This window comes from Eschrichtius robustus, chromosome 1 (genome assembly GCF_028021215.1).
Source record: "Eschrichtius robustus isolate mEscRob2 chromosome 1, mEscRob2.pri, whole genome shotgun sequence".
Taxonomy (NCBI): Eukaryota; Metazoa; Chordata; class Mammalia; order Artiodactyla; family Eschrichtiidae; genus Eschrichtius; species Eschrichtius robustus.
The window spans coordinates 180259466-180283578 of NC_090824.1; the positions used below are offsets into that span (position 1 = coordinate 180259466).

The 24113-nt window shown below is 40.1% G+C and overlaps 2 protein-coding genes across 2 annotated transcripts in view; one reads left to right on the plus strand and one right to left on the minus strand.

The window, feature by feature from the left end:
• USP6NL (USP6 N-terminal like) overlaps window positions 1-21692 on the minus strand; it is a 144626-nt gene extending 122934 nt beyond the window's left edge. Inside the window, exons 1-2 of the mRNA XM_068560115.1 lie at window positions 21639-21692; window positions 3151-3237 (exon numbers count right to left, since the gene is read on the minus strand). Coding sequence (XP_068416216.1) covers window positions 3151-3154 — 4 coding nt within the window. The 5' untranslated portion in view covers window positions 3155-3237; window positions 21639-21692. The remainder of the gene's footprint in view (window positions 1-3150; window positions 3238-21638) is intronic.
• On the plus strand, window positions 21529-22152 carry LOC137765389 (uncharacterized). Its single transcript, XM_068545205.1, is given in 3 exon segments — window positions 21529-21565; window positions 21568-21682; window positions 21684-22152. Coding segments are annotated over 3 exon segments (621 nt in total).
• Window positions 22153-24113: the final 1961 nt, after the last annotated feature.

Consider the following 24113-nt stretch of genomic DNA (forward strand, 5'->3'; position numbering starts at 1 on the left):
TGGTTCCAGTTCTCCGCTCGAGAATGATTTCCATCACTAGAGAAAATCAAGTTGGCAAGAGAGAAACTCAAAGAAAAAGAAACTCAAAGTTTATTTCAAAGGGAGCAAGGAAAGGGCTGAAAACTAAGAACAAAACTAGGCAAAGCAAATACTGCCTGTAACCCATCTTTTTAATTTACGTCTAACAAAAATGTCTCTTTGTCAGAGTAATTTTTCCAGAATAAAATCTTAAGTTGTTCCCCTAACTGAAGTCCCTCAATAGTTCCTAAGCCCTGAAATATGAAGTCCAAACCTCCAGATATGTACACGACCTGGACCCTGATTTCATCTCCTCCCCAGCTCTATACTCCAGAATGTTCAACTACTCAGTAACATCCTTGTATGGTCAAACCTTCATGCCTTTCTCACAGTGCTCCCCTACTTGGAATGCTTTATCCTACACACGCACTCTTTTCATGGGAGCAGCTCAAATTTCAACTTAAGAATAATAACACATGGAACAGCTACAGTTACCACAGAGTAAGGATGTCACTTAGAACAGTCAAATCCATGCACCATTTACCGAGCATCTATTGAGTGCCAGGAACTTGGCACTAGGAATAAGTCTTTGCCCTCGAGGAGCTTACAGAACAGATGAAGATCAGAGTGAACAGGCCGCTGATTTCACTGGGGGACGACAGCTACTAGAGCGAGGCAAGCAGCATCTCTGCAGGAGTAGCACCACGGGGCCCGCCCAGCGAGTGAAGCGGTCACGGACGATGGGGAGCAACTCTAGGAACCAGGGAACTAAGCAGAAACTGATTTATTTTTAAATCTTAAATGTGAAGTAAGGATTTGGGACTTCACTGTAATCCCAGTGGTTAAACACCCGACGGCATTGTTCATGCTTTGCAGCTCCCTTTCTTCACAACAAACACAGAGAAATTACAGATAAAATATGAAGACAAATGACCAAAAGGACATACCTATGCCCCCAAACATGTTAAACATCTCCACAGATCAGAAATCTAACAGGAACACAAAGTGTGAGCCACGCTGAAGCCAGGAGGTCTGCTGAGCTCTGGGCCCCAAAGCAGGAAAAGGCAGCAGGCAGCTGATCCTCGGGGATTAACTATGGGTTGATCGCATGGGGTAACAAGGGCTCCACAAGGGCTACGAGGGTCAGTAGCCAGGCTCTTTGCTCAAAACCAAGGACTGGGTTGGCACTCTTCCTTGATAGGAAACTAGACTGAAAAAGACTTCTGCTAACTGCACTCAGGCTACAGCTTAGGAAGCGGCTGACCTAATGCCAGCTGCCTCAGTGACTGAATCTGTGATATCCCCAACGTCACCATGGGACCGGGGCTCTGGTCCACTAACACAGACCTGATTCTGATCTGGGAACTCCAAAGCCAGGCAGAGACAACGGCAAATCTGCTAGACCAGCAGGGGAAATCACAAAGAGACAAGAGAGACACACACACACGCGCACACACACACACAGGAAGAAGAAAAAAGAAACTCCCATCAGAACTTGCCTGCAGAATTACAGAACATGATGAAAACACCAACAATATCAACAACCACAACATAAACTCACTGCAGACAAGACAAAAATCATCGAATGATCTGAAAAAGACTTTAAAATAAGCATGTAAGAGATCTTCAAAGAGATAAAGAAATAACAAAAGAACCAAAAAAATGTTAAATACAAACGAGCAGAAATGAGAAATGAACTAGTGGATATAAAAAAAAAACAATTAAAAATCTTGCAAATGAAGTATAACCATTGTAATTTATAGATAAATTGTTGGTGGTTCCGATACGTATCTTGGTTGCCTAGTAAGCCATCCCTCCCTCTGCCTTCACGCTCACAGGGCTCTGAGTTTTGGGGGGCAGTGGTGTTAGACACCAAGATTCCAAAATCAAAGACAACCTGTATTTGTCCTCAAAGAACTTGCCATCTGTAACAGTGATGCTACCAGACTACTAAGGTTACAACGCAGAACAAAATTTAGTTAAATTTCCAAAAAAGGTAAGCATTTTTTACATTAAAATGCTCTTAGTGTTCATGAAGTCATATTACCATCTTTACTAGAGTTGGCATTCTATGATTGGTAAACAGTCTCACAAAACTTCATATGAATGGAGCTGAAATAACCAAAGCTGCTTCTTTCCGAATCTGTATTTGAACTCATCTGGCAACTATCCTTGTTTATTCAAAGCACACCACCGAAAAAGTAACCCACTGAAAAGTCTCCAAAACCAAAGACCACTATTTGCAATATTACTTTTAGTAGAAAGCACTCAAAGATTTCACAATAACAGCTTCATTTTCACTTATCAACTGCCTGATTATTCAAACTGATGAGAAAAGCGACTCTATTCCTATTAAGGTAAATATAATCAATATAAATAATATGTGAAAATTTTTAAACTCTCTAATATTATATTCCAATAAGAAAATGCTCACTTCATCCCAAAGTTTCCATAATCAAAAAGCTGTACTCTAAAAGTACATCAAAATTATCATAGGATCCCAGTCAGGATTAAATCTTAATTCTTTCCTCACTCTCCAAAAGTAAACAACACAAAATAGTAAAATCCAGTTCTCCTGTTCACAAACAGAAGTGGAAAGGAATGACAGAAAATATTACATATACCATCCCCTCACAACTGAGAAGATAAAATCTATATCAAAAGATAGGCCTATAGGATAGACTTGGTTCCTTGATCCATCAAAGACATTGATAAAGAGATTTCTTTCTTTTTTTTGCTTAAATATAATATTAACCTATGTTACCAATGATTAAATTTCACACAATAAAACCTCTGCTAATTATGGTCAACTGCAATTTTTTCCCTCTTCATATTTCCAAAAAGTCATTTTCCAATGGCTAGTCAATAGAAAAGTTTAGATAGTAGAACTAAACCAGCCAAGAAGCTAATGACACAGATATCCTCACCACACCTAACTTCTTAGAATAAATAAAACATCAATCTCCTTGTTTAAATAGAGGCAAGTGCACAGTATCAGGCTGAACCAGATTATCCAATCTCTGATGAAGTGACATAATTCCAATCTGCTCAGTAACAAATTTTTTCTTTAAGTACAACACCACAGATGCTTCTGAGAGGACTGAAATGATACACAGAAGAAAGGACACTTACCCATGACTGGAGATGTCTTTGTTCGTGGTCCCGATCAGGCACTACACCCAAATCTGCTGTCCAACGTTTCTCAGAGGAATACATGTCCTGGTCAGAAAACAAAGAGAAAGAAATCATATTTTCTGAAGGTCAGTGTTTAAAGTTTTCTAAAAGGAAGAACCTCCTGACGTCATCTAAATATAAAAAATTACCAATCTTTGGAATATCATGATTCTGCTCCTATTTTCCTTTTTCAGTAAGCCATTACCTCAAAAGCAAAAGTATGTCTAAAGGAGTTACCACACAGAAACTTATTAACAGGTGACCTTTGTCTTCAGTCCCTCCCCATCCCACCCCCACATAAATAAGTCATAGGAAGAAAGCACTCCACTTGGGGTAAATTAAGCACATCACACCTGCTAAATGTATTCTGACTGCCCATAAGTGAGTTATATACACCATCAAATAAAGATTACCAAAGTTATTGCTATAGACTTTCCCTTATAATGGGCATTTTCCTCACTATAAAAGTAATATGGTTTCATTGTTTTAAAAAGCTAGAAACAGCAGCAAAGTAGAAAGAAAAAAATTCTCTCACAGTACAATGCCACTACACCTATCCGATCATGTGGGGCATATTTCCTTCCCAGGAACTTTCTGTACATATTTTAAAAATACACTTTATAAATACTACATACAAAATTTTGTATTTGGCTCTTTTGAGTATAACATAAAGCATCATCCTGCATTATTATAAATACAAACTTAACCCTTTGCGAAGATTTCCATTATAAATCTTCCTCTCTTGATAATATATTAAAGAAAATGAGGCATAAAGTAATACTAATGCTACATTTAAACAAAACCACGGATGCACAAATGCCTCCCCAAACCTAATATATGAAATTCCACAAATAAGGTAACATCAGATTCGATACAAAATTTACACTTGTGCTAAGTCATGTGTAGCTGCCTTCATAAACTGATAAGCTACTTCTCGCAATCACCAGAAGCGGAGAAAACAGCATAATACTAAGGACCTCTGCTTCTGAAACAGATTTCAGTTCAGGAACCATTTTTTGAAGAAATAATGCTTGCCCCATCTATAAAACATCTCTACTCATACTGTGTAATATACAAAAGAAGGATAAATTCACCGAATGGAAATTCTGGACACCCAGCAGGGTCCACATGCTGTAATTAGCAGTGGCCTATCTCCGCCGGGCTACCGCGTAATCACCTGGCCCCAACCCCACACGCCCTCCTCTTCGTCTTGCAGTGGATACTATTAAATGATTTCCATTTCCAGATAACCCAATTATCCCAAAGAAAATGAGAAGCTGTAGGGAAAAATCTAAAACAACACATAATCCACGTGACGAAAGGTTCTCACCATGAATACACTTTCTTCCTGGTGCTTCGCCGAGTCTATTAGACTTGTTTCCCGGCCAGGAGACTAGGAGGTGGCGCACGCTGCCCCGAGGAGTGCACTGACAGGTGGCCGAGGACGGGGCCCCGTGTCACAGAGACACAGAGGAGACTACCCGCTCACAGGGGCCCCGGGAGCTCACGCACAGCTCGCTCACACCTGTGGGGTCCTCTCTCTGCCCAGGGACTTCTCTCTTTGTTCATGCTTATATCAAGTTTTTTATCTTAATTTACATGGCAACATCAAAGCACTTTGTACTAAGTCGTGCACCCATCCTACCCACAGTTATAAACTGCCAAATAAAAACTTATTCAAGGATTGAGGTTCCTCAGATATTAGGAGTTTTCTCAGCACTAAAAACAGTAACCTCAAAAAAGCCAGGATAATAAAACTTATAAACACTGGATTTATAACCTTACTATCTGAGGTGATAAATGTACTTGACAAATATGCAACAATGCATGAGTTGGAATTAAGGTCATGGAGTAGTTCTTAGAAAACATATTTTTAAATTACTTATAACTGAAGTCCTATGTTCAAGATTCTTTATGCTAATCACAGCTTTGAAATGCAGACCCTCCATCCCCAAGTAGGTGGTTACCAATTCTTTTCAGCAATGAGGCAGTCCAGAAGCACAAATGATAAAACTTTCAGATTCCCTTCCTCCTCCTCAAAATGCTACCACCTGGACATACGAAGAAGAAAGAAGAAAAATCTTACTTGTTGTTTTTCACACCATCTAAGAGGGAAAGAGTACTGTCTTAAATCCAGAGTTTCACATAAAAGGCATTATTGGGATATTTCTGCAAAATCTGGCCTTTCAACGCACTTTCCAGGAACTTGAGCCACTGCTGTTTATTTTCAGCAAAGAATTTATCCTCATGCTAACCTACTATGGGTTCTTTCAAGTGGCTCCTCCAACTTTTGTGATAACACTTGATATGCACAAGTGGTAAGGCTACAGCAGGCCTCCTTAGGCCTGCTGACACCCATCCTGACAGGGAACTCAAGGTCCAGTTAAAGGAAAGAAACTCCACCATATCCTTTTCTTTACTGCAGGCACTAAACATGACCTAAAAATAATTCCTGTCACTTTTTTTTTTTTAATATTTATTTTATTTATTTTATTTTATTTATTTGGTGGCACTGGGTCTTGGTTGCAGCAGGCGTGCTCCTTAGTTGCAGCTTGCCGGCTCCTTAGTTGCGGCACATGGCCTCCTTAGTTGTGGCATGCGAACTCTTAGTTGTGGCACGCATGTGGGATCTAGTTCCCCGACCAGGAATCAAACTCGGGCCCCCTGCATTGGGTGTGCAGAGTCTTATCCACTGTGCCACTAGAGACGTCCCTCCTGTCACTTTTAGTCAGTTAAAACCTATGGAAGTATTTAAAAGGATTTCTGGTTTTATAACACCAGATCATCTATTCTAAAACTAGCTCAACAGTCCCACTTCTAATTATTTTAAAACTTTAATAGAATTATAAACCACAACATACAGTAGCACATTCTATTGTTTCTAATAATATTCTGTCTGGAGATCAAATTAACATTAATTTATTTCATTGTACAATAACTTCTACAAAGAAAATACACAAAGATTCCCAATCTCTACTAAAAGCTAATGTAATCTCCATTTTTAATCTCATCACAAATTATAATTTTTAAAAATCAAATTTAATCTTGAAGATATTATGCAAAGTGAAATAAGCAAGTCATAATAGGACAAGTACTCTATGATTTCACATATATGAGGGACCTAGAGAAGTCAAATTCACACAGACAGAAAGTTGAATGGTGGTTGCCAGGGGCTGGAGGAATGGAAAATGGGGAGTTAGTGTTTAATGGGTGAAGAGTTTCATTTTGGGAAGATGAAAAAAGTTCTGGAGATGAATGGTGATGGCTGTACATTAATGTGAATGTACTTAATGTACCTGAACTGTACACTTTAAAATAGTTAAAATGGTAAAGCTTATGTGTATTTTACTACAATAAGAAATACGAATGTAAAAAAAGAATCAGTTACCTATGGTTTCGAAAGAGTAAGCAAATCCTGAAGTAACAGAAATTACAAAGAATTTAGACTTTTTAATTCATAAATATTAAAAACCAACTGCATGTTCCTAAAATATTTGGCTATAAGAGAAAAAGAAGTGTCTACATGAGAAATAGCTAGGACTCATTATTTAGCTTTTTTTTTAAATCCCTACAACTAAATTACTAACACACGCTCCTGCTAAATCCAGAAGCAAAGCAAATACTTTTAGCATTGATTATGCAAAACCCTTTTCTATTCCCCCAATACCACCATTCACTATGATCTCTTAAACTCATTTGGTTTATTTCCATCCATTTTCAAAATATTTTTCCTTCTAAATACGTGTATACTTTTTCATTCATGAGCTCTTGTATAGATAAAATACTTACTGACACCAAGAAGCTGAAGATGATGTGTAAGACTTTAAAAACTTTACCCACAGTTCTATTTTTATCTTTTAGCATCTTTAAAAATTTTGTAGAATAAGGACAAAGTAATTATTTAATTAATTCTTTCTCATAATTTTTAATTTCATGGTCAGTTTCTACTTAAAGAATTCCCACCACTCTGCTATGAACTTTCCAATGTTTATCATTCAAGATAAGTACTTCCCTAACTAATAAAATAAGCTGTAAGAGACTTCTCTTTCTGCAATTATTGTGTCTAAATGGCTTGAGAACCCTTCTGCTACGTGACACCTAAAAATGCTTGATAAAAATATAAGAATTATCCTTTTGAATGCATAGCAAAGCTCACAAGCAACTAAGAGATGTCCTCAGAGACCAAAAAAGTAAACAGGAGCACAAATAGAGAGTGGTAGGTGGGCAATGATGCCAGCAACTGCTCTAGAGGCACTGACAACCCCCCATAACCAAGCTATACTGTCCAATACTGAGCCACTAGCCACGTGTAGCTTTTTAATTTTAAATTAATTTAAAGCATCTAAAATTTAAAATTCAGTTCCTTTGTCACACTAGCCACATTTCAAAGGTGACTACTAGCTATCATATTAGCACAGATGTATAATGTTTCCATTACCATGGAAAATTCTATTGGATAATGCTCAAGAGCTTTCAGTGTTAACAGTCATGCAAGGGACAAAGCAAAAGCTTCACACTACACAATATGGGAAGTCAGACTAAAGATAAGCACTTAAAGCCTGGTCCCTGAAGAACTAAATCTTCAATAAAAAAGAATAAACTATGAAAAAACAATCTACCACAAACGGAGACTGGAGGAAAATTCTCCCCTGCGTCTAGGCTTATTGGTGTTTTGGGAGGAGAAGGGGAATATTCCCTGGAAGTTTGTAACGAAAACCAACCTTCACACGGGTATCAAGTTCAAATCCATACTACTTGTACATTGTGAAAATCTCAAGCCTAGAAATTAAGTGGCCCTGGGTTGACAGTGTCCTCAATTGCAATTCTTCTCTGGGAGAAAGCACTCTTAACCCAGGTCTCGTAAGAATTTCCACAGATAAAGTTACCATAAAAACAAGTTCAAATTGTAAAACTAAGGATAATAAGCAAGATACAACAGAAATAAGTATATAATTCATGATTTTTTTAAAAAAGGTACATTAATGTTTCAAAATACTAACTGAAATGGAAAATATGAGCAAAAAAGAGGGCAACAGATTTTTTTAAAAATCAAGTGAAAAATAGGATAACTAAAATTAAACCTCAATTGACAAGTTCAGCAAACTAGATACTGCTAAAGAGAGAATTAACAAACCAGATGATGGACCTGAAATGATCCAGAATGCAACAAGACAGATTAAAAAAATAAAGGAATATTAAGAGACATGAAAAATAGAATAAAACATCTAATATGTATATCTAATTGGAATTTTAGAAAGAGAACAAAAAGAATGAGGGAGAGACAATATGCAAAAAGAGAATAGCTGAGAATTTTCCTGAACTGATGAAAAGCAGTATTGCACAGATTCAAGTTCAGCAAATTCCAAGAGATATAAATTTTTTCTAAAAAAAAAGAAATTGACACCTAGAGACATCACGGTGAAACTGCAAATCATCAATGACAAGGAGTTCTTAAAGCCAACCAGAAACAAAAGTCAAATTGCTTACAAAGGAACAATCAGACTTGACAACTGATTGATCAACTGCAACCATGGAAGCCAGAAGACAATAGAATAATATCTTCAAAGTTCTAAGAGAAAATAACTGTTAAGCTATAATTATGTACCCAACTCAGCTAAACTATCTTTTCAAGAAAATGGGCAAAATAAAGAAAATTTCAGACCTAAACTGAGGGAGTACACTGTAATCATTAAGGATGCTTCCAAAACTGTAGTTCACAAAGATGGAAAATGATGCCAAAAAGAAGGTCTGAAATACAGGAAAGAATGGTGAGAAAAGAGGATTGTAAAAATGAGTAAATGGAAACAAATATTAGAGGTATAATTTCTAAATTAGGAGGTATAAAAACAAACAAACCTAAAATACTGAGCAAAAGCAGCATGTAATCTAGAAGGGAGATACAGGAATGGAAATATTCCAAGTTTCTTATGCTGTTTTTCAGGAGGAAGATGTGGCAGACACTATCTTTTGTTCATATGTCTTCCATCACTTGCTGCCCTTGCCGTGGCTTCCCTGGGAGCGGAGGATACTCCCCACCTCATGGATTTGAGGGTCCGGCCACATGACATACTGGAACGTGAGCAGAACTGACACTATGCCAGTTCTAACTGGAGGCTTTAAGAGCACTGTGCTGTCTGTGTTCTCTTGTACTCAGACACTGCATGCCAGTCACTGCTGGTCCCAGAATGAGGAGATACCCAGCACTCAACTGAACCCAACCCACAGGTTCTAGCCAAACCCAGCCAACCCAGCCACACACAGCAGAGACCGCCAAACCTGTGAGCTGGAAATAAATGTCTGTCACTGTACATCACTGAAATTTTGCAGCAGTTTGTTACCCAGCATTATTACAGCAAAAGATGACTAATACCAAGACGAAAGATATTAACTTTATATATTCTTTTTTTATTATTTATTTATTTATTTATTTTTGGCTGTGTTGGGTCTTCATTGCTGCGCATGGGCTTTCTCTAGTTGCAGCGAGTGGGGGCTACTCTTGGTTGCGGTGCGCGGGCTTCTCATTGCGGTGGCTTCTCTTGTTGCGGAGCACGGGCTCTAGGTGCGCAGGCTTCAGTAGTTGTGGCTTGCGGGCTCTAGAGCGCCGGCTCAGTAGTTGTGGCGCATGGGCTTAGTTGCTCCACGGCATGTGGGATATTCCCGGACCAGGGATTGAACCCATGTCCTCCACACTGGCAGGTGGATTCTTAACCACTGCGACACCAGGGAAGCCCAAAGGTAATAACTTTAAATGCAAATTAAATTTGTGGGTATTAGTTTTACTAAAAAATTTTACTCACTAAATTTGTGAACATGTGTGTATATATACATATAAAAAACTACAAATACTGATACATATGTGTATACACACACAAAGTGATACTATTTATATAAAGTTTAAGACTATGCAAAATTAACAATATGTTTTTTAGGAACATGTACATATGTAATACGATCATAAAGAAAAGCAAGAGAACGCTGGATCCCAGAGTTTCTGGGGACAGGAGTAAGAGAGAGGAGGAGCTGTAGGGAGGTGTGAGCCAAGAGGGTAATGCTAGCATTCTACCACTTAACCTGAGGGAGGGGACAGTACAAATATCATTCTATTAGACCTTACATAACATTACATATAGTCCTTTGTATGAATATATATTTTAATATGAAAAAGCAAAACTTTTCCAACAAAATTCAGAAATGAAATGATTATAAATAAAAATGACAACATATGTAAGTAATCACATGTATAAAAGAGTTAAATGCATTTATAATCTTTAAGCCATAATTAAGAGGCAGAAAGAGTTGTAGTGACACATTCTCTTTTTTTAATTAATTAATTTATTTTTTATTTTATTTATTTTTGGCTGCATTGGGTCTTCGTTGCTATGCATGGGCTTTCTCTAGTTGTGGTGAGTGGGCGCTACTCTTCGTTGCGGTGTGCGGGCTTCTCATTGCAGTGGCTTCTCTTGTTGCGGGGCATGGGCTCTAGGTGCATGGGCTTCAGTAGTTGTGGCACGCGGGCTTCAGTAGTTGTGGCTCGCAGGCTCTAGAGTGCAGGCTCAGTAGTTACGGCACACGGGCTTAGCTGCTCCGCGGCATGTGGGATCTTCCCGGACCAGGGCTCAAACCCGTGTCCCCTGCCTTGGCAGGCGGATTCTTAACCACTGCGCCACCAGGGAAGCCCTGACTCACTTATTCTTTAAGAGAAAGAGACAAATACAAGTGATAGCCAGGTCCACTATAAAATGCAAGAGGGAATTTACGTGAAAAGACTGATGATTATACATTATCCAAACACAGAAGCAGCTGGCCTTCCCAAAGAGCTGTGTCATTTGTGCATCTGTTCTCAGCTATCTGATCACTGAAGATTCTGATCTCACCTTCACAGCTGTATAATACAAGTTCATTTTCTAGTAGAAATCCCTAGATCCTGTTTTGCTGAATTGCCATGCATTGAACTACCATCCCAAGAAAAAGCTTAAGAAAATTGTCTTAATTGAAGCATTATTTGTAACAGCAAAAAAAAAAAAGTATAAACAACTTAAATGTGCAATAATAAGGGACTGACTAAATGAATTGTTAATTTACATGTAATGGAGTCTCATGCATCCATTTAAAAAACATCGCAAAGAAACTTAATGACAGTGAGTGAATGAATGCTCTCCAATGTGCTTTGTGCCACTTTCTCACAATCAGCAAGAAGTATCAGAAATGATGCCTCAACCAATTTAAATGTATTTCCCCAAAGCCTTATAAACCAATACTTAAAGTGATTAATGTTCAATTTTTAAATTTAAAATGAACAGATAATATAAAAATTTACTATTCATTCAATAAATATTTACTGAGCAGCTATTACGAGCCAGACAGTGTTCTAGGCTCTGCATACACAGCCACGAACAAAACAAATACCCCATCCTCGTGGAACTCACATCCTAGCAATTCTAGTACCTTCCCTTCTTAATTCAGATGCACAGTTCATTAGTTCAAATAAATATGTCAGGGCAGATTCCAGGGTAATGTCTTCTCATGCTAGATAAAGAAAACTTTAGTTAATATTTAAAGTCATTATTCATTGACATGGATGGTCTCACCACTGTACTTTCACAGTTCTTGAGCTTTCTATAAAGAATGCTCTTTCTGCAGTTTACACCCCCTGAAACACAATGCTGAATTCCCATGGCTTTCAGTATTTTCCCTGCTCAAGAGAAGCAAATCTTCTATCACAGCTAGAGTAGAAGGTTTATTTACCCCATTCACTCAATCAACAAAGTACTTCCTGCTAATAAGATCAGAGAAGGAGATGGGCAAAATGAGAAATCCTTCGGTTTCCTAGGTTTGTTTACACGTGTATGTTAATGAAGCATCAGATAAGAACCAGGTCTGATTTCCCCTTCTACAGGTAGAATTTAAGTTAGGTTTCCAGAAGGACTTATCGAATTCTAGTAGCTTTACACTGGTCAACGCGTCAACTTCTAGCTATTCAGGAAAACAAATGTCCTTCCCAAGGCTTCCTTTCCTATCTCAGTTACAGAGACGCAGTGCTTGTTTCAAAAGCAGCTTATAATTTGCTTACATGTCACATTTGCCTAACGTACTTGATACATCCTACCAGAACTAAGCATAATGCCTGAGGCCTACAGATAAAAGCTAAAATGAAGGGTACAGTATCTCTGATTTTCAGGGGCCTGGCTTCATTTAAAAAGTCGGTTAAAAATTACATACAGCTAAGTATAATATAAGCACTGCTGCAGACACTGAGGACTAAAAAGAAAAGTAGACAGGATTCCAGGCCCAACTTTAAGGAATTTACATCTAGTTGGATTCTAAACACAAGAATGTATCCATCCATCCATTCAATAAATACTAATTCAGCTCTACAACATGTAAAAACTTCTCAAAGGGCTTGAGATACAGCAATCGAGACAAACCTGATCCCAGCCACCCTGCCTTTAACAGAACATAGTCAGGACAAAAATCCTAAAGAAGATGGGAGTCAAGGGCTTCAGCTCATGCAAAGGCCCTATACTGAGTTAAAATGAGTAAATGTATAGGCAAAAAAATGTAAATGTATACAGGTGAAAAGAGGAAAATTCACGTAGGATGTCAGTAAAACTGGAATTCAGCAAGCTGATGGCAGAATGTAAGAAAATCACTCAACATACAGCAAGTCCAAGATGAAAGTGGTCCAGCTCTGCCATTAACCAGCTCTAGGAATGTAGATCAAGTCACTTCACTTCTCTGAGCCTTGGTTTCTTTATCCATAAAATGAGAGTTAGCTTTTTGAACCTGGCTACCACTCAAGATTGTCAAGGGATTATGCATGAAAAAAAAAATGCTTTCGGGCTTCCCTGGTGACGCAGTGGTTGAGAATCTGCCTGCCAATGCAGGGGACACGGGTTCGAGCCCTGGTCTGGGAAGATCCCACATGCCGCGGAGCAGCTAGGCCCGTGAGCCACAACTGCTGAGCCTGCGCGTTTGGAGCCTGTGCTCCGCAACAAGAGAGGCCGCGATAGTGAGAGGCCCGTGCACCGCGATGAAGAGTGGCCCCCGCTTGCCGCAACTGGAGAAAGCCCTCACACAGAAACGAAGACCCAACACAGCCATAAACAAACAAACAAATAAATAAATAAATAAATAAATAAATGAAGTCAATTTAAAAAAAAATGCTTTCATAAACTAAATATCTCATATATTTGACACATGCATGAGCATGGATCCATTTTTGGTCTTATTATAAAATAAAGGAGTTGAAACATAATATTTAAGTTCTCTTTCTAGCACTGTAAGGTTTGTGACCTAAAAACTAATTTTAGATCAATGGATAACTAAGAAAGATTCTAACTTCCTCAGCATTATAAGTAGACTCAATAAATTATTGCAATAAACCAAGTATGAGCTGGAAAAAACTGGTCTAAAATGTTGGTTATGTTTTAAAAAAGGTGGGGGAGGGATGGCAGATTCAAAGGACACTTGGAAGAAAGTCAAAATGACTACTAACAGTGAAGTAATCAAAGGTAATCCTAAATTCAAAGGGAGAATCCAGATGATATTCTTTTGGCAATCCTCAGTGATGGCAGATCATCAACTTTGTAGGCAAAAGTTTTTGTAAAAGAAAAATATTGGGCTTCCCTGGTGGCACAGTGGTTACGAATCCGCCTGCCAATGAAGGGGACCCGGGTTCGAGCCCTGGTCCGGGAAGATCCCACATGCTGCGGAGCAACTAAGCCCGTGCGCCACAACTACTGAGCCTGTGCTCTGGAGCCCGGGATCCACAACTGCTGAAGCCAGTGCGCCTAGAGCCCGTGCCCTGAAACAAAAGACGCCACCGCAATGAGTAGCCCACACACCGCAACGAAGAGTAGCCCCCGCGCGCAGCAACGAAGACCCAACGCAGCCAAAAATAAATAAAATAAAATTAAAAATAAATAAATTTATTTTAAAAAAAATAGTGAAATGCCTGGAAGGGCATATTTCTTTAAAAAAAAAAAAGAAAAGTATTTCCCAAGCAAGTCTGGTGAAGGAGCTTAGAATTCAAACTGATAATAAAATGTGATATAAATTGATGATGAATAGGGTTTCATATCCCTAAAAAGCAATTTCTAAAAAGAAATTTCTCTTCAGCAACTAATGTAGTCTACTAATGGTAACTAATTTGAATACATATTCTAAAATGCTGCTTTCAAAATGAGTCTATTACTTCACAACCACATTATTCTACTTAGCCTCTATTTTCCAATAACTAATCATCAGCTGGGAAAGTAAAACACAAACACATGAAAGTTACATAAAAGACAAAATAAGGGACCTGCATTTCCGACAAAGCTAAACCACATATTACACACCAACCTTCTTAAAGACAAAAACCTAGACCAAAAAAAAAATATATATATATATATAAATGTATATATAAAGTATATTTTTTAATTATTAAAAATATCAGAGGGTAAAAATTGGTACAACCACTTTGAAAAACTGGTAGTAACTCCAAGAGCTAAATATTTATCTACCTATTACTCAACAATTCCATTTCTAGGGATACTTCCAAAAGAAAGGAGTCCATATGTCCAACAAAATACATGTATAAGAACGTTCATAGCAGCTTTATTATAACAGCCCAAAATTGGAAATAATGCAAATGCCTATTAAAAGTAGAATGGAGAAATAAATTGTGATACATTCGTATGTTAGGTTACTACTATGACAGACAGTATTTTCCAATAACAGTCACTGCAATATTTCTCGACTCACATGTTCTTCCAGAATCTTGCATCTCTCATCAACAGGTTTCTGCTCTCTCTAAACCTGGGTCGGTTCCTAACAGGTGACCTAGCGTCCATCTGGCTCTCCACATCCCCCCCTCCCCGGGCTGCGTGTGCAGGACGACCGCCCTGGGAACCGGCCACCACATAGTGACGAACTCAGGCCACCTAAGATGCTCTGTCATCAACCACCAGCTGTGGGAGCAAACCTTCAAACAACGTTAGGCCCAGCCTTTGAGCCGCCCTACTTGAAACTAAATGAAGCAGAGACAAGTGTTACCCAAATTGCAGTTTTGTGACAAACATAAATGTTGTCATTGTTTAAGTCACTGAGTTTTGAAGCAACTTTTTTTGAGGCCACAGTAAACTAGAAAAAGTGCAGAGCAATAAAAAAGAAACACTACTGCCACTTGCAACAACATAGCTGAATCTCATTGATACGATACAATGTTGAATGAAACAAGCCAGACAAGAGAGTACATATTGTATGACACCATTTTGATGAAAAACTAAAAAACTTCTATGGTGAGAGAAAACTGAGTAATTGTTACTTGAGGCAAGGGAGGAAGGTGGTATGGATTGGGAAGGAGTGTGACAGAGCCTTCTGCGGTGGCAAAAATATTCTATACGTTAAACTGGGTGTGATTATATATTTAATTACATTTATAAAAATTCTTCAGGGTATACATTTAAGATTAGTGCATATTATTATATGTATATTATACCTTAATTTTTAAAAGGTGGGGAGAGGTGGGGCAATCAAAGAGCTAACAAGATAATGAGGAATTACCAGCCACAGTCTAAGAAGAGGAATCCAAAATGGGGACCATGGTACCCTGGGGCTTCTTTCCTCCTGGAAATGTCTGCCCAATCAAAAGAGGTGCCTGAGAGGCTAAAATGCACTTAGGCAGCCTTGCAAGCTAGTAAGACAACATGTCAGGGTACAAGAGCCACCAAGGGAGCCATCCCCTGCTTTGGAATAAGACTTTGAAAAGCTGAATTCCAGAAGAAAGAATAACACAAAAGTAAACTAAACCAGTCTTTGCACAGATGCTAAAAAAAAATCTCAATTTGGATCAAGGTGATCCTAAGTGCCTGGCAAAAGCAACAGAAAAATCCTTATCTAAATCTATAATTACTTCTAGAAATAATTTTTCAAATACAATGAACAGTACACAATCAAAGATGAGCAGGCATACAAGGAGATGAGACTCCTTGAGAAATACCAGATGACAGAAAAAACCTGCAGGACTCTGGGACAGAGTTACATGCTTACTCTGTCCACAGAGATATATGCAAAGCTTGAACATTTTGATAGGGAATTAGTAACTATAAAAGCGGCAGAGCAGATTTTAAAAAGAACCAAACTGAAATTCTAGAATGAAAAATACAATAACCAAAATTAAGAACCCAGAGAATGAACACATTTAAGACCAAATTAGACAGAGATAAAGACTAACTTAGTAAACTGGAAGATAGACCAGAAGAAAATGTCCATTAAAAAAAAAAAATAGAAAACCTAGAAGACAGGTGAAATACACAGAGGAGTCAGTGAGACCTACAGAGGGGTCAGTGAGACCTGACACTGGATCCGAAGTCCCAGAAAGATTAAGCATGAGAAATGGGGAAAAGCAATATTTTAAGAGATGACAGCTGAAAACTACCCAAAACTGATGAAAGACATCAGATCACAGCATTAACAGGTTTACGCCCAAGCAAGAAAAGGAAGGGGGGGGGGGGTGAGGGAGGGAGGGGGGGAGGGAGAGGACATCATCTGAAATGAAATCTGAAAGACAAAAAGAAAATCTTAAAAATAGCCTGAGAAAGAAACAAATTACCAACAAAGTGATAAACTGCAGCTGCTTCTCAATAGAAACAAAGATTATAGAATAATCTCTTCCTCAAAGAACTAATATACAAATATATGTATGTATGTATCTCCAATCTAGAATTCTATACCTAGCAAAATGTATCTTTCAAGAATGTAGGTGAAATAAAAACATTCTCAGACAAACTAAGAGACTGAAATTTTTTCAACACTAAATCCACTCTAAAGAAAATACTAAAGGGTATTCTGCAGGCAGATGGAAAATTGTTTCAGAAGGAAGGTCAGTATCGCAAGAAGGAATACAGGAAAAGAAAGGCAGTAAGTCTAACTGAATAATAATGGTACAAAACAACAGAAATAGGTCTTTGGGGTATAATACATATATGCATTTAAAAACATGATAACAATGAAATAGGTTTAAAAAGTAGGAAAGAAATTGACTTACATGTTTTTAAAGGCCTTACATTATCTGGAAAAAGGGTGAAAGTCTCAATTAATGCTACACTTTGATAAGTAGAGAAAAGATTAGAGTTTCTTAGGCAAATACTAAAGGAAGAGTAAAAGAATATATAATCCCAAGCTAATAAAAAAGGAGGAAATGGAACAATTATTTTTTAAAATCAATCCAAAACAAATCTAGAAAGAGAAAAAAGGAACATGGAACAGGTGAGATGTTTAATATTTAACCATTAATATCAAATTATCTGCCAATTCATTTTTATAAGAGCCATCAGCAAAATACACAGAAATATCTAGCCCCCACTCACATACCTAAACTTTGTAAATTTTAACCTCCACATCTATTCCATTTTTTTCCATTGTCACTGACTTTTCAAAGTCTTATTTCACCTTATCTTTGCTTATGTAACTGCAGATATGCTAACAAGCATTAAAACATCCAAAAACCAAACAAAAAGAAACAGGAACAAAAAATCCAGAGAACCAACTGGCTTATAAATGCTGCATTAATTCCACAATAAAATATTAATTTGCCATTACTGATCTATATAATAGTACTAACCAAAATTAATGTATTAAGAAGCTTAAAATAATATTCTTTCACTTATTTCATGAAAAACATTGCTCTAATATTTTTTAATTCACTTGTTAATTCAGTGAAGGGAAATCCCAGGATAAAATTAAAACTTTTTCTACACTAGTATCAATGTCAGCAAGACACAGGTGCAACATATACCTCTATCAGAGAATGACTAAATAATTTCTTTAGAGCCAAAGATACTTAACCAAACAAGATATGAAACTCCAGAGTCACTCTTGAGCTTCCTATAAGCAAATGAGACTACCTGCCACTTACTAATTTTTTTTTCAATTTAACAGTGGATTGCTACCTGCATTTTGTGAGGAGGAGATATTTTAAATAAGCGGGGGGCGGGGGGGGCTCTAAGCTCTTCCAAGGGAAAATACTATCAAAATTAAATCAAAACACTATACTGAGGGGCTTCCCTGGTGGCGCAGTGGTTGGGAGTCTGCCTGCCGATGCGGGGGACACGGGTTCGGGCCCTGGTCTGGGGGGATCCCACATGCCGCGGAGCGGCTGGGCCCGTGAGCCACAATTGCTGAGCCTGCGCGTCTGGAGCCTGTGCTCCGCGGCAAGAGAGGCCGCAATAGTGAGAGGCCCGCGCACCGCGATGAAGAGTGGCCCCCGCTCGCCACAACTAGGGAAAGCCCTCGCACAGAAACGAAGACCCAACACAGCCAAAAATAAACATAATAAATAAATAATAAATAAAAAAATTTAAAAAAAAAAACACTATACTGATATTATACAGCGTCTCTCTAAAGAAATCAAAGAACCTTTTATTTACCACTTAACAGATAAAAAAATTATCAAGTAATCGGCGCCAGAGTTATAAAAGTAGACACAAAGTGTGCCGACTCATCTCCAGTCTAGCGAGGTGAGAGTCATCTAGACTAACTCCCTTTCTACAAAGGCTGACCCACCTTTGTTCTCACCTGGTTCAGATGATGCGAGCACGGGGCCAAGAGTCTACCTTCTCTCCACAACTAACAGTGGTGGCGTATGTGCCACGGAGGGTACTAACACACAAGCATTCTCTTCAGGGACCGTGTACGCGCTCTCTCTCGTACTCAAAGTGTCCCACCCTCCCACTTGCCCTTTCCACCTGCCATCTCCTCCTCATCCTTCAGGTCTTACCAGCCACTTCCTCAGGACAGCTTGCCCTGCCACTCCCAATCAAGTTAGGTTCCCTGGTGACAGGTTTTATAGCTCCCTGTACTTTACTTCAAAGGACTGATCCCTCCTGTTGTTGAAAACAAGGTACCTAACACAAGGTCATGGGTACAATAAGGCACTCAAGAAATATTTGTTGAATAAACAAACAAGTGTGAATTTATGATCCCCCCCCCCGAATTTTACAAAGAAACAAGCTTTAAAAAATTAAGTTACCTGCATGAAATGCCATAACCTGGAAATGGCAGAGACCAGTTGAGACTCCAAGTTTGTGACTCTAATTCCTGTACTCTAATGCCCATGTACTATAAGGAAGTGTGCTAGAAGTCAGATTTCTTTCAAATGAATATTATTTTTGTATCGACTTCCACTGTAAAAATTGAGACACTTCCTAAAGGAAAAAAAATGAGACACTAAATATAAGGAAATCGTATCTAACAATGCAATATGCCTTTCAAAAATCACACTGAAGGGACAAACTATACCTTTCTGGTAATAAATAGTCTGAGTATTGTTGGTGTAACAATACCATTGTGCTAAAACGAAACAAGGATGGTTGAAGTGAAATTGCAAACATAAACCAGAAAACGTAATCACTTGCCACTTTCTAACTGAAGCAGCAATTCCTAAAGTTTTGGTATTGTGGCTAAGTTTTTTTGCCAGCTTCAAACTGCCTTAACATTCCTAGCATTTACAAATCAAAGTAATTTTGTTTCATTTCAGCTTGCCACTAGCTTAAATTTACTGGCCTCTTTTTCACCCATCTTCACTAGCTACAAAATGTAACAGTAACCTGAGAGAGATGCGAACATGGAGGCAAAGCCTGACGCACAACCTCTGCCTGGCACTGGAAGTCCAGCTTGGATCTGCCATGCCAGGAAGTTGTCTTGGTTCCCAAGGATGACCAGCCAATTAACAGATGGTGCCAAAGCCGACACTTCTACTTACTGGCTTGTTTAACCAATGGCAGCTGTCCTCCAGAGGAGCTATTTCATGTCAAAACAATGTCATAACTGGTAATGAGCTATTCTCACCAGAAACAAGGATGCCAGAGAGTCAGACAGACTAGCTAAAAACAGTAAGTAGGCACCAACAGCAAGACTCAGGGCCCAAGTTCTTAATGTTTGGGAAATGATGCTTCTTTGAATGCCCTTGTGACACCTCAGTGATTCTTTAAATAGGTAATCAGCAAAGGAATTTCTGTTAACTCAGAATACCTGTACTTGGAATTAAGGCTCTGGTTTTCCTTTTTAAATTAATTTATACCTTTATTAGTGTAGCTTTTTTCTCATATTTTGACATATTTCAGTTACCTGTGTGGAATATAAGATAGGTCAACATCCACTTTAAGTAATAAACTAGACTATGTTTACAGACTTTACTATAAAAAAAACAGCAAGCTCAGAAACGTTTTTCTTAATTTTCGGGTCTGACAGAGTGAGAAATAAAAGCAAATAAACCACTGTCCATTTGATGCTGGCTAATTTGATTCTTGTTAAGATGACTTCACAAAAGAAAAAAGTACCCTGCCTTCCCTGTAACAGAACTTCTCATAGATTCAACATGTGAGGGAGTTGGCCAGGGTGATATCTAAAGTTATGTCTAACTTCTCTGTGCTACGAAATATTAAATATCCCAAAGACTTACTTCTATTTATAAATGGATTAATATAGGCTTGAAATCACTTTCTTCCAGCAAACAAAATATTTAAGACCGTGTCCCCACTTTTTTTCTATGTGTCACATTATTTCCAATGACTGGGTATTGCCCCAATTCAAAACTCTTTCCTAGTCCCATAAGGGACTTATTTAACTCAGGTTGAAATCTACTGACTAAAAAGCATCCGTGGATTAAAATGAAGGGCGGGGGGGAGGGGGGCGGGCAGATTTTAATCTTCAATTTCTAGAAATGTCCACCCGTGGATTCATAGACTCTTCACATTTCTTGGCATTAAAATACCTGCGAGTAACCAACCATTCTGCCGCATCACAACTGCCGCACCGACACCCGGCTGTGAGCTCCAAACTATTTTGCAAACTCTGCAAAGGCGCAGAGATTTCCAGCCTCTCCAAAGCCCTCATTCACCCCATCCTCCCCTTGCCTAGTCGAAACGAAGTCCCGCGGCAGGAAGGCAATAATTTAAAAGAACGAAGTTTGCCTCAGTCCTGCCCACTTGGACTCTGGAGGACGCAACTGAAACTTGCAAGGGAGACACGTCTCCAGGGGACCGAAACTTGCTCGGGGGGGAGGGGGAGGCAGCGGGTCTCCCCTCCCCCCGGACCTGGCCGACCCCCGCCCCTTCCAGAGCCCCCGTTCACCGGTCGGCAGGTCCCCTTCCGCGCCGGCCCCGCCAGACCCTCCCCGCACGCCCCCTGCGCCCCCTACCCGGCGCCCGCCAACCTGCCAATCACACCCGCAGCACCCTGCCGTCCAGGTTCCAGGGGGTAGGGGCCAGGGCGGCCGCGCTCGTTTCCGGAGCCGGCCCCCCTGGAGGGCGGGGACGGGGAGCGCTGCTCCGTCCACCTCCCCTGGGGCCGGGAATGGCGGCGTCCGGCTCCCCGGGGCCAACTCCGAGTCCCTGCCTGGAGGAAACGCGCCGAGCCCCACCGCCGCCGGCCCCTGGCTGGGGGAGAGGAGAAAAAGAACTTACCTCCGGACGGTCCCGTCGGCGGAGGCAGCGCGGGGAGTCCCGGGGGCCCAGGAGGTCCCGGCGCGGCGGCGGCTACCGCAGTGCCCTCCGCCCCATTGTTTCCCTTCCAAGAGGATCCCGGCGAAGCCGAGCCCTGGAACCAGGAAGTTCCCCGGCGCGACACCTCCTGCCGCCGCTATGGAAACGGCCCCCGCCTCCCAGGGCGGCTCGCCCGGGACCCCGCCTCCGCGCCACCGGCCCCGCCCGCCTCACGGGCCGCTGCCAACCGACGCCGCTGCGGCCGCGGCCGCCGCCATCTTGGCGCGGCCCGGGCGGCCTCTTCCCGGCGGCACGTGCGCGCCGCTCCCGCGTTCCCGCCGGCCGCGGGGGCGCGCTGCCAGGGCTGCCGGGTGCGGGCGCCGTTCCCCGGGATGCGCGGCCAGAAGCGGCGCCTGGAATCCCGAGGGAGGGAGGGAGGGAGGGCCCGGGCGGCATTGGAGAGCCAGGACCGGGAGCGGGGCTTCTTCATGTGTGAAGTGGCATAACAATAGTACCTGCCTCATAGGGTTGTTACCTGGAAGCAAGTGCATGGTACTTAGAAAGTGCAAAATTATCATTCATTCAATAAAATGGCACTGCTTCTGACCAAAGTCACATTTCTGTCTTTTTCCAGGAACTTAATCTAAGTGTTCAAATCACCACTTTAAATAGGCTACTGTGTAAGATCCCATTGCTGCTTGAGACTTCTGAAATGCTGATCTTTTGTCCCATATTTCTCTAGGTCAGCTTTCCTTTTTTAGATCATGGAAATTGTCAAGAGTTTTAATCTCCAGAATCGTCCATCAAGAGGTTCCATAAAAAGATGACTGATGTAAACTTTCCAATACTGTAATTAGCTGGCAGTTAAATGATTTATTCACTAGAAGCTAGCAAAGTTAGGGTGTGCAAATGACTAAAAGGCTTCCTGTCCTTGATTCCAGGAACTAGAATTACTAAAGCTGGCAACTCTGCATGGTGGCTATTATCTCTCTTTTCCAGCTGCTGAAAACTGACACCAAGAAACTGGGCGCTGTGTGCACTATGGGAGAGGAGGGGAGGAAGGAGGCGGGGTCACGGCCTCTTCCAAAGGATGCAACCTTGAGAACCGTGCATAAGCTTAGGTCTCAAATGGTCTCTAAGGCTTCTCCTTCTAGCTCACAAATGTTGTGATCTCGTTTGTACACTCTTTAAGAAAATACAATGTATACTTCCCTTCGGGTCTTCCTTCATACATTTAAGCCAGATTTGTGAAGACCCGTGTTTAATGATCCTGATCCAAAAATAGTGGGACTTCCATGGCGGTCCAGTGGTTAAGACTCCACGCTTCCACTGCAGGAAGCACGAGTTCGATCCCTGGTCAGGAAACTATCGATAAGATCCCGCATCCGGCATGGTGCAGCCAAAAACAAAAACAAAAAGCAAACAAAACAAAGCCATAAATAGCTTGATATATGAAATGAACTGGGGTAAAAACAGATCAGGAGCTGGCCGGACAGCAGGACATTGGTAACTTTTTCAACACCCAGACACTTCTCCAAAAGTTATGGAATGCTCTGATTAGCGATCCCCCAGCTTGGGAAATTTTGAATTTCTGAAAGGCAGGAGCCCCCTCTCATACAGCCTTATAGCCCCCACTGGACCAGCAGATTGCTTTGCACATGGTAGGCCCTCAATAAACATTTATTGAATTAAATCACCATGTTTGTGGTTGTGCTCTCATCATTTCAGGAGGCCTTGGGGACCACAGAGACACGCAAGAGATGTTCTTCAAGGGACATCCTCGCAAACATCATAAACAAGAACCCTGAGTTACTAGTTAATGAGTTAATGGGATTTTGGATGAACAACCTCAGCCCCAGGCTTATTTGGCAAAACGAAGTGGAAATTTCAGATATGTTTTTCCATAAATTTTATGGGTAATTTTTTGAAAACTTTACTTTGGACCTAATTATGAGCACCACTGACTCAATTTTATACTACAATAATAGCATGATTAAGGTTCAGAAAAACCCGCATTTTCCCCAAGTCAAAGTGTCACGAATGAATTGTGTCACCTCAGTATAAAACCTGTATTTGTTCTTAGGTATACCTTTAGGGGCTTCCCAGAATTTTTTTTTATTAACCGTCTTAGAGCTATTGTTAAACCGTAAACACAAAGTTTTGTCTTTATATCCCTAGCATAGTGCTTGACACGTGGTAGGCGTGCAAATTCACTTATCTATGGCATATGATAAATATATAGAATTTATGTCAATGATTAGCAAGGAAATAAAGATAGAATCATTTTTCCTCTAAATCAGGGATGGGCAAACTTTTTCTTAAAGGGGAAAGATAATGAACATGAGAGCAGCCATAGACAATATGTAAAAGAATAAGTGTGCCTGTATTCCACTAGAAATTTATCATGGAAATAGGTGGATTTGACCCACAGGGCATATTTTACCAACCCCCTAAATA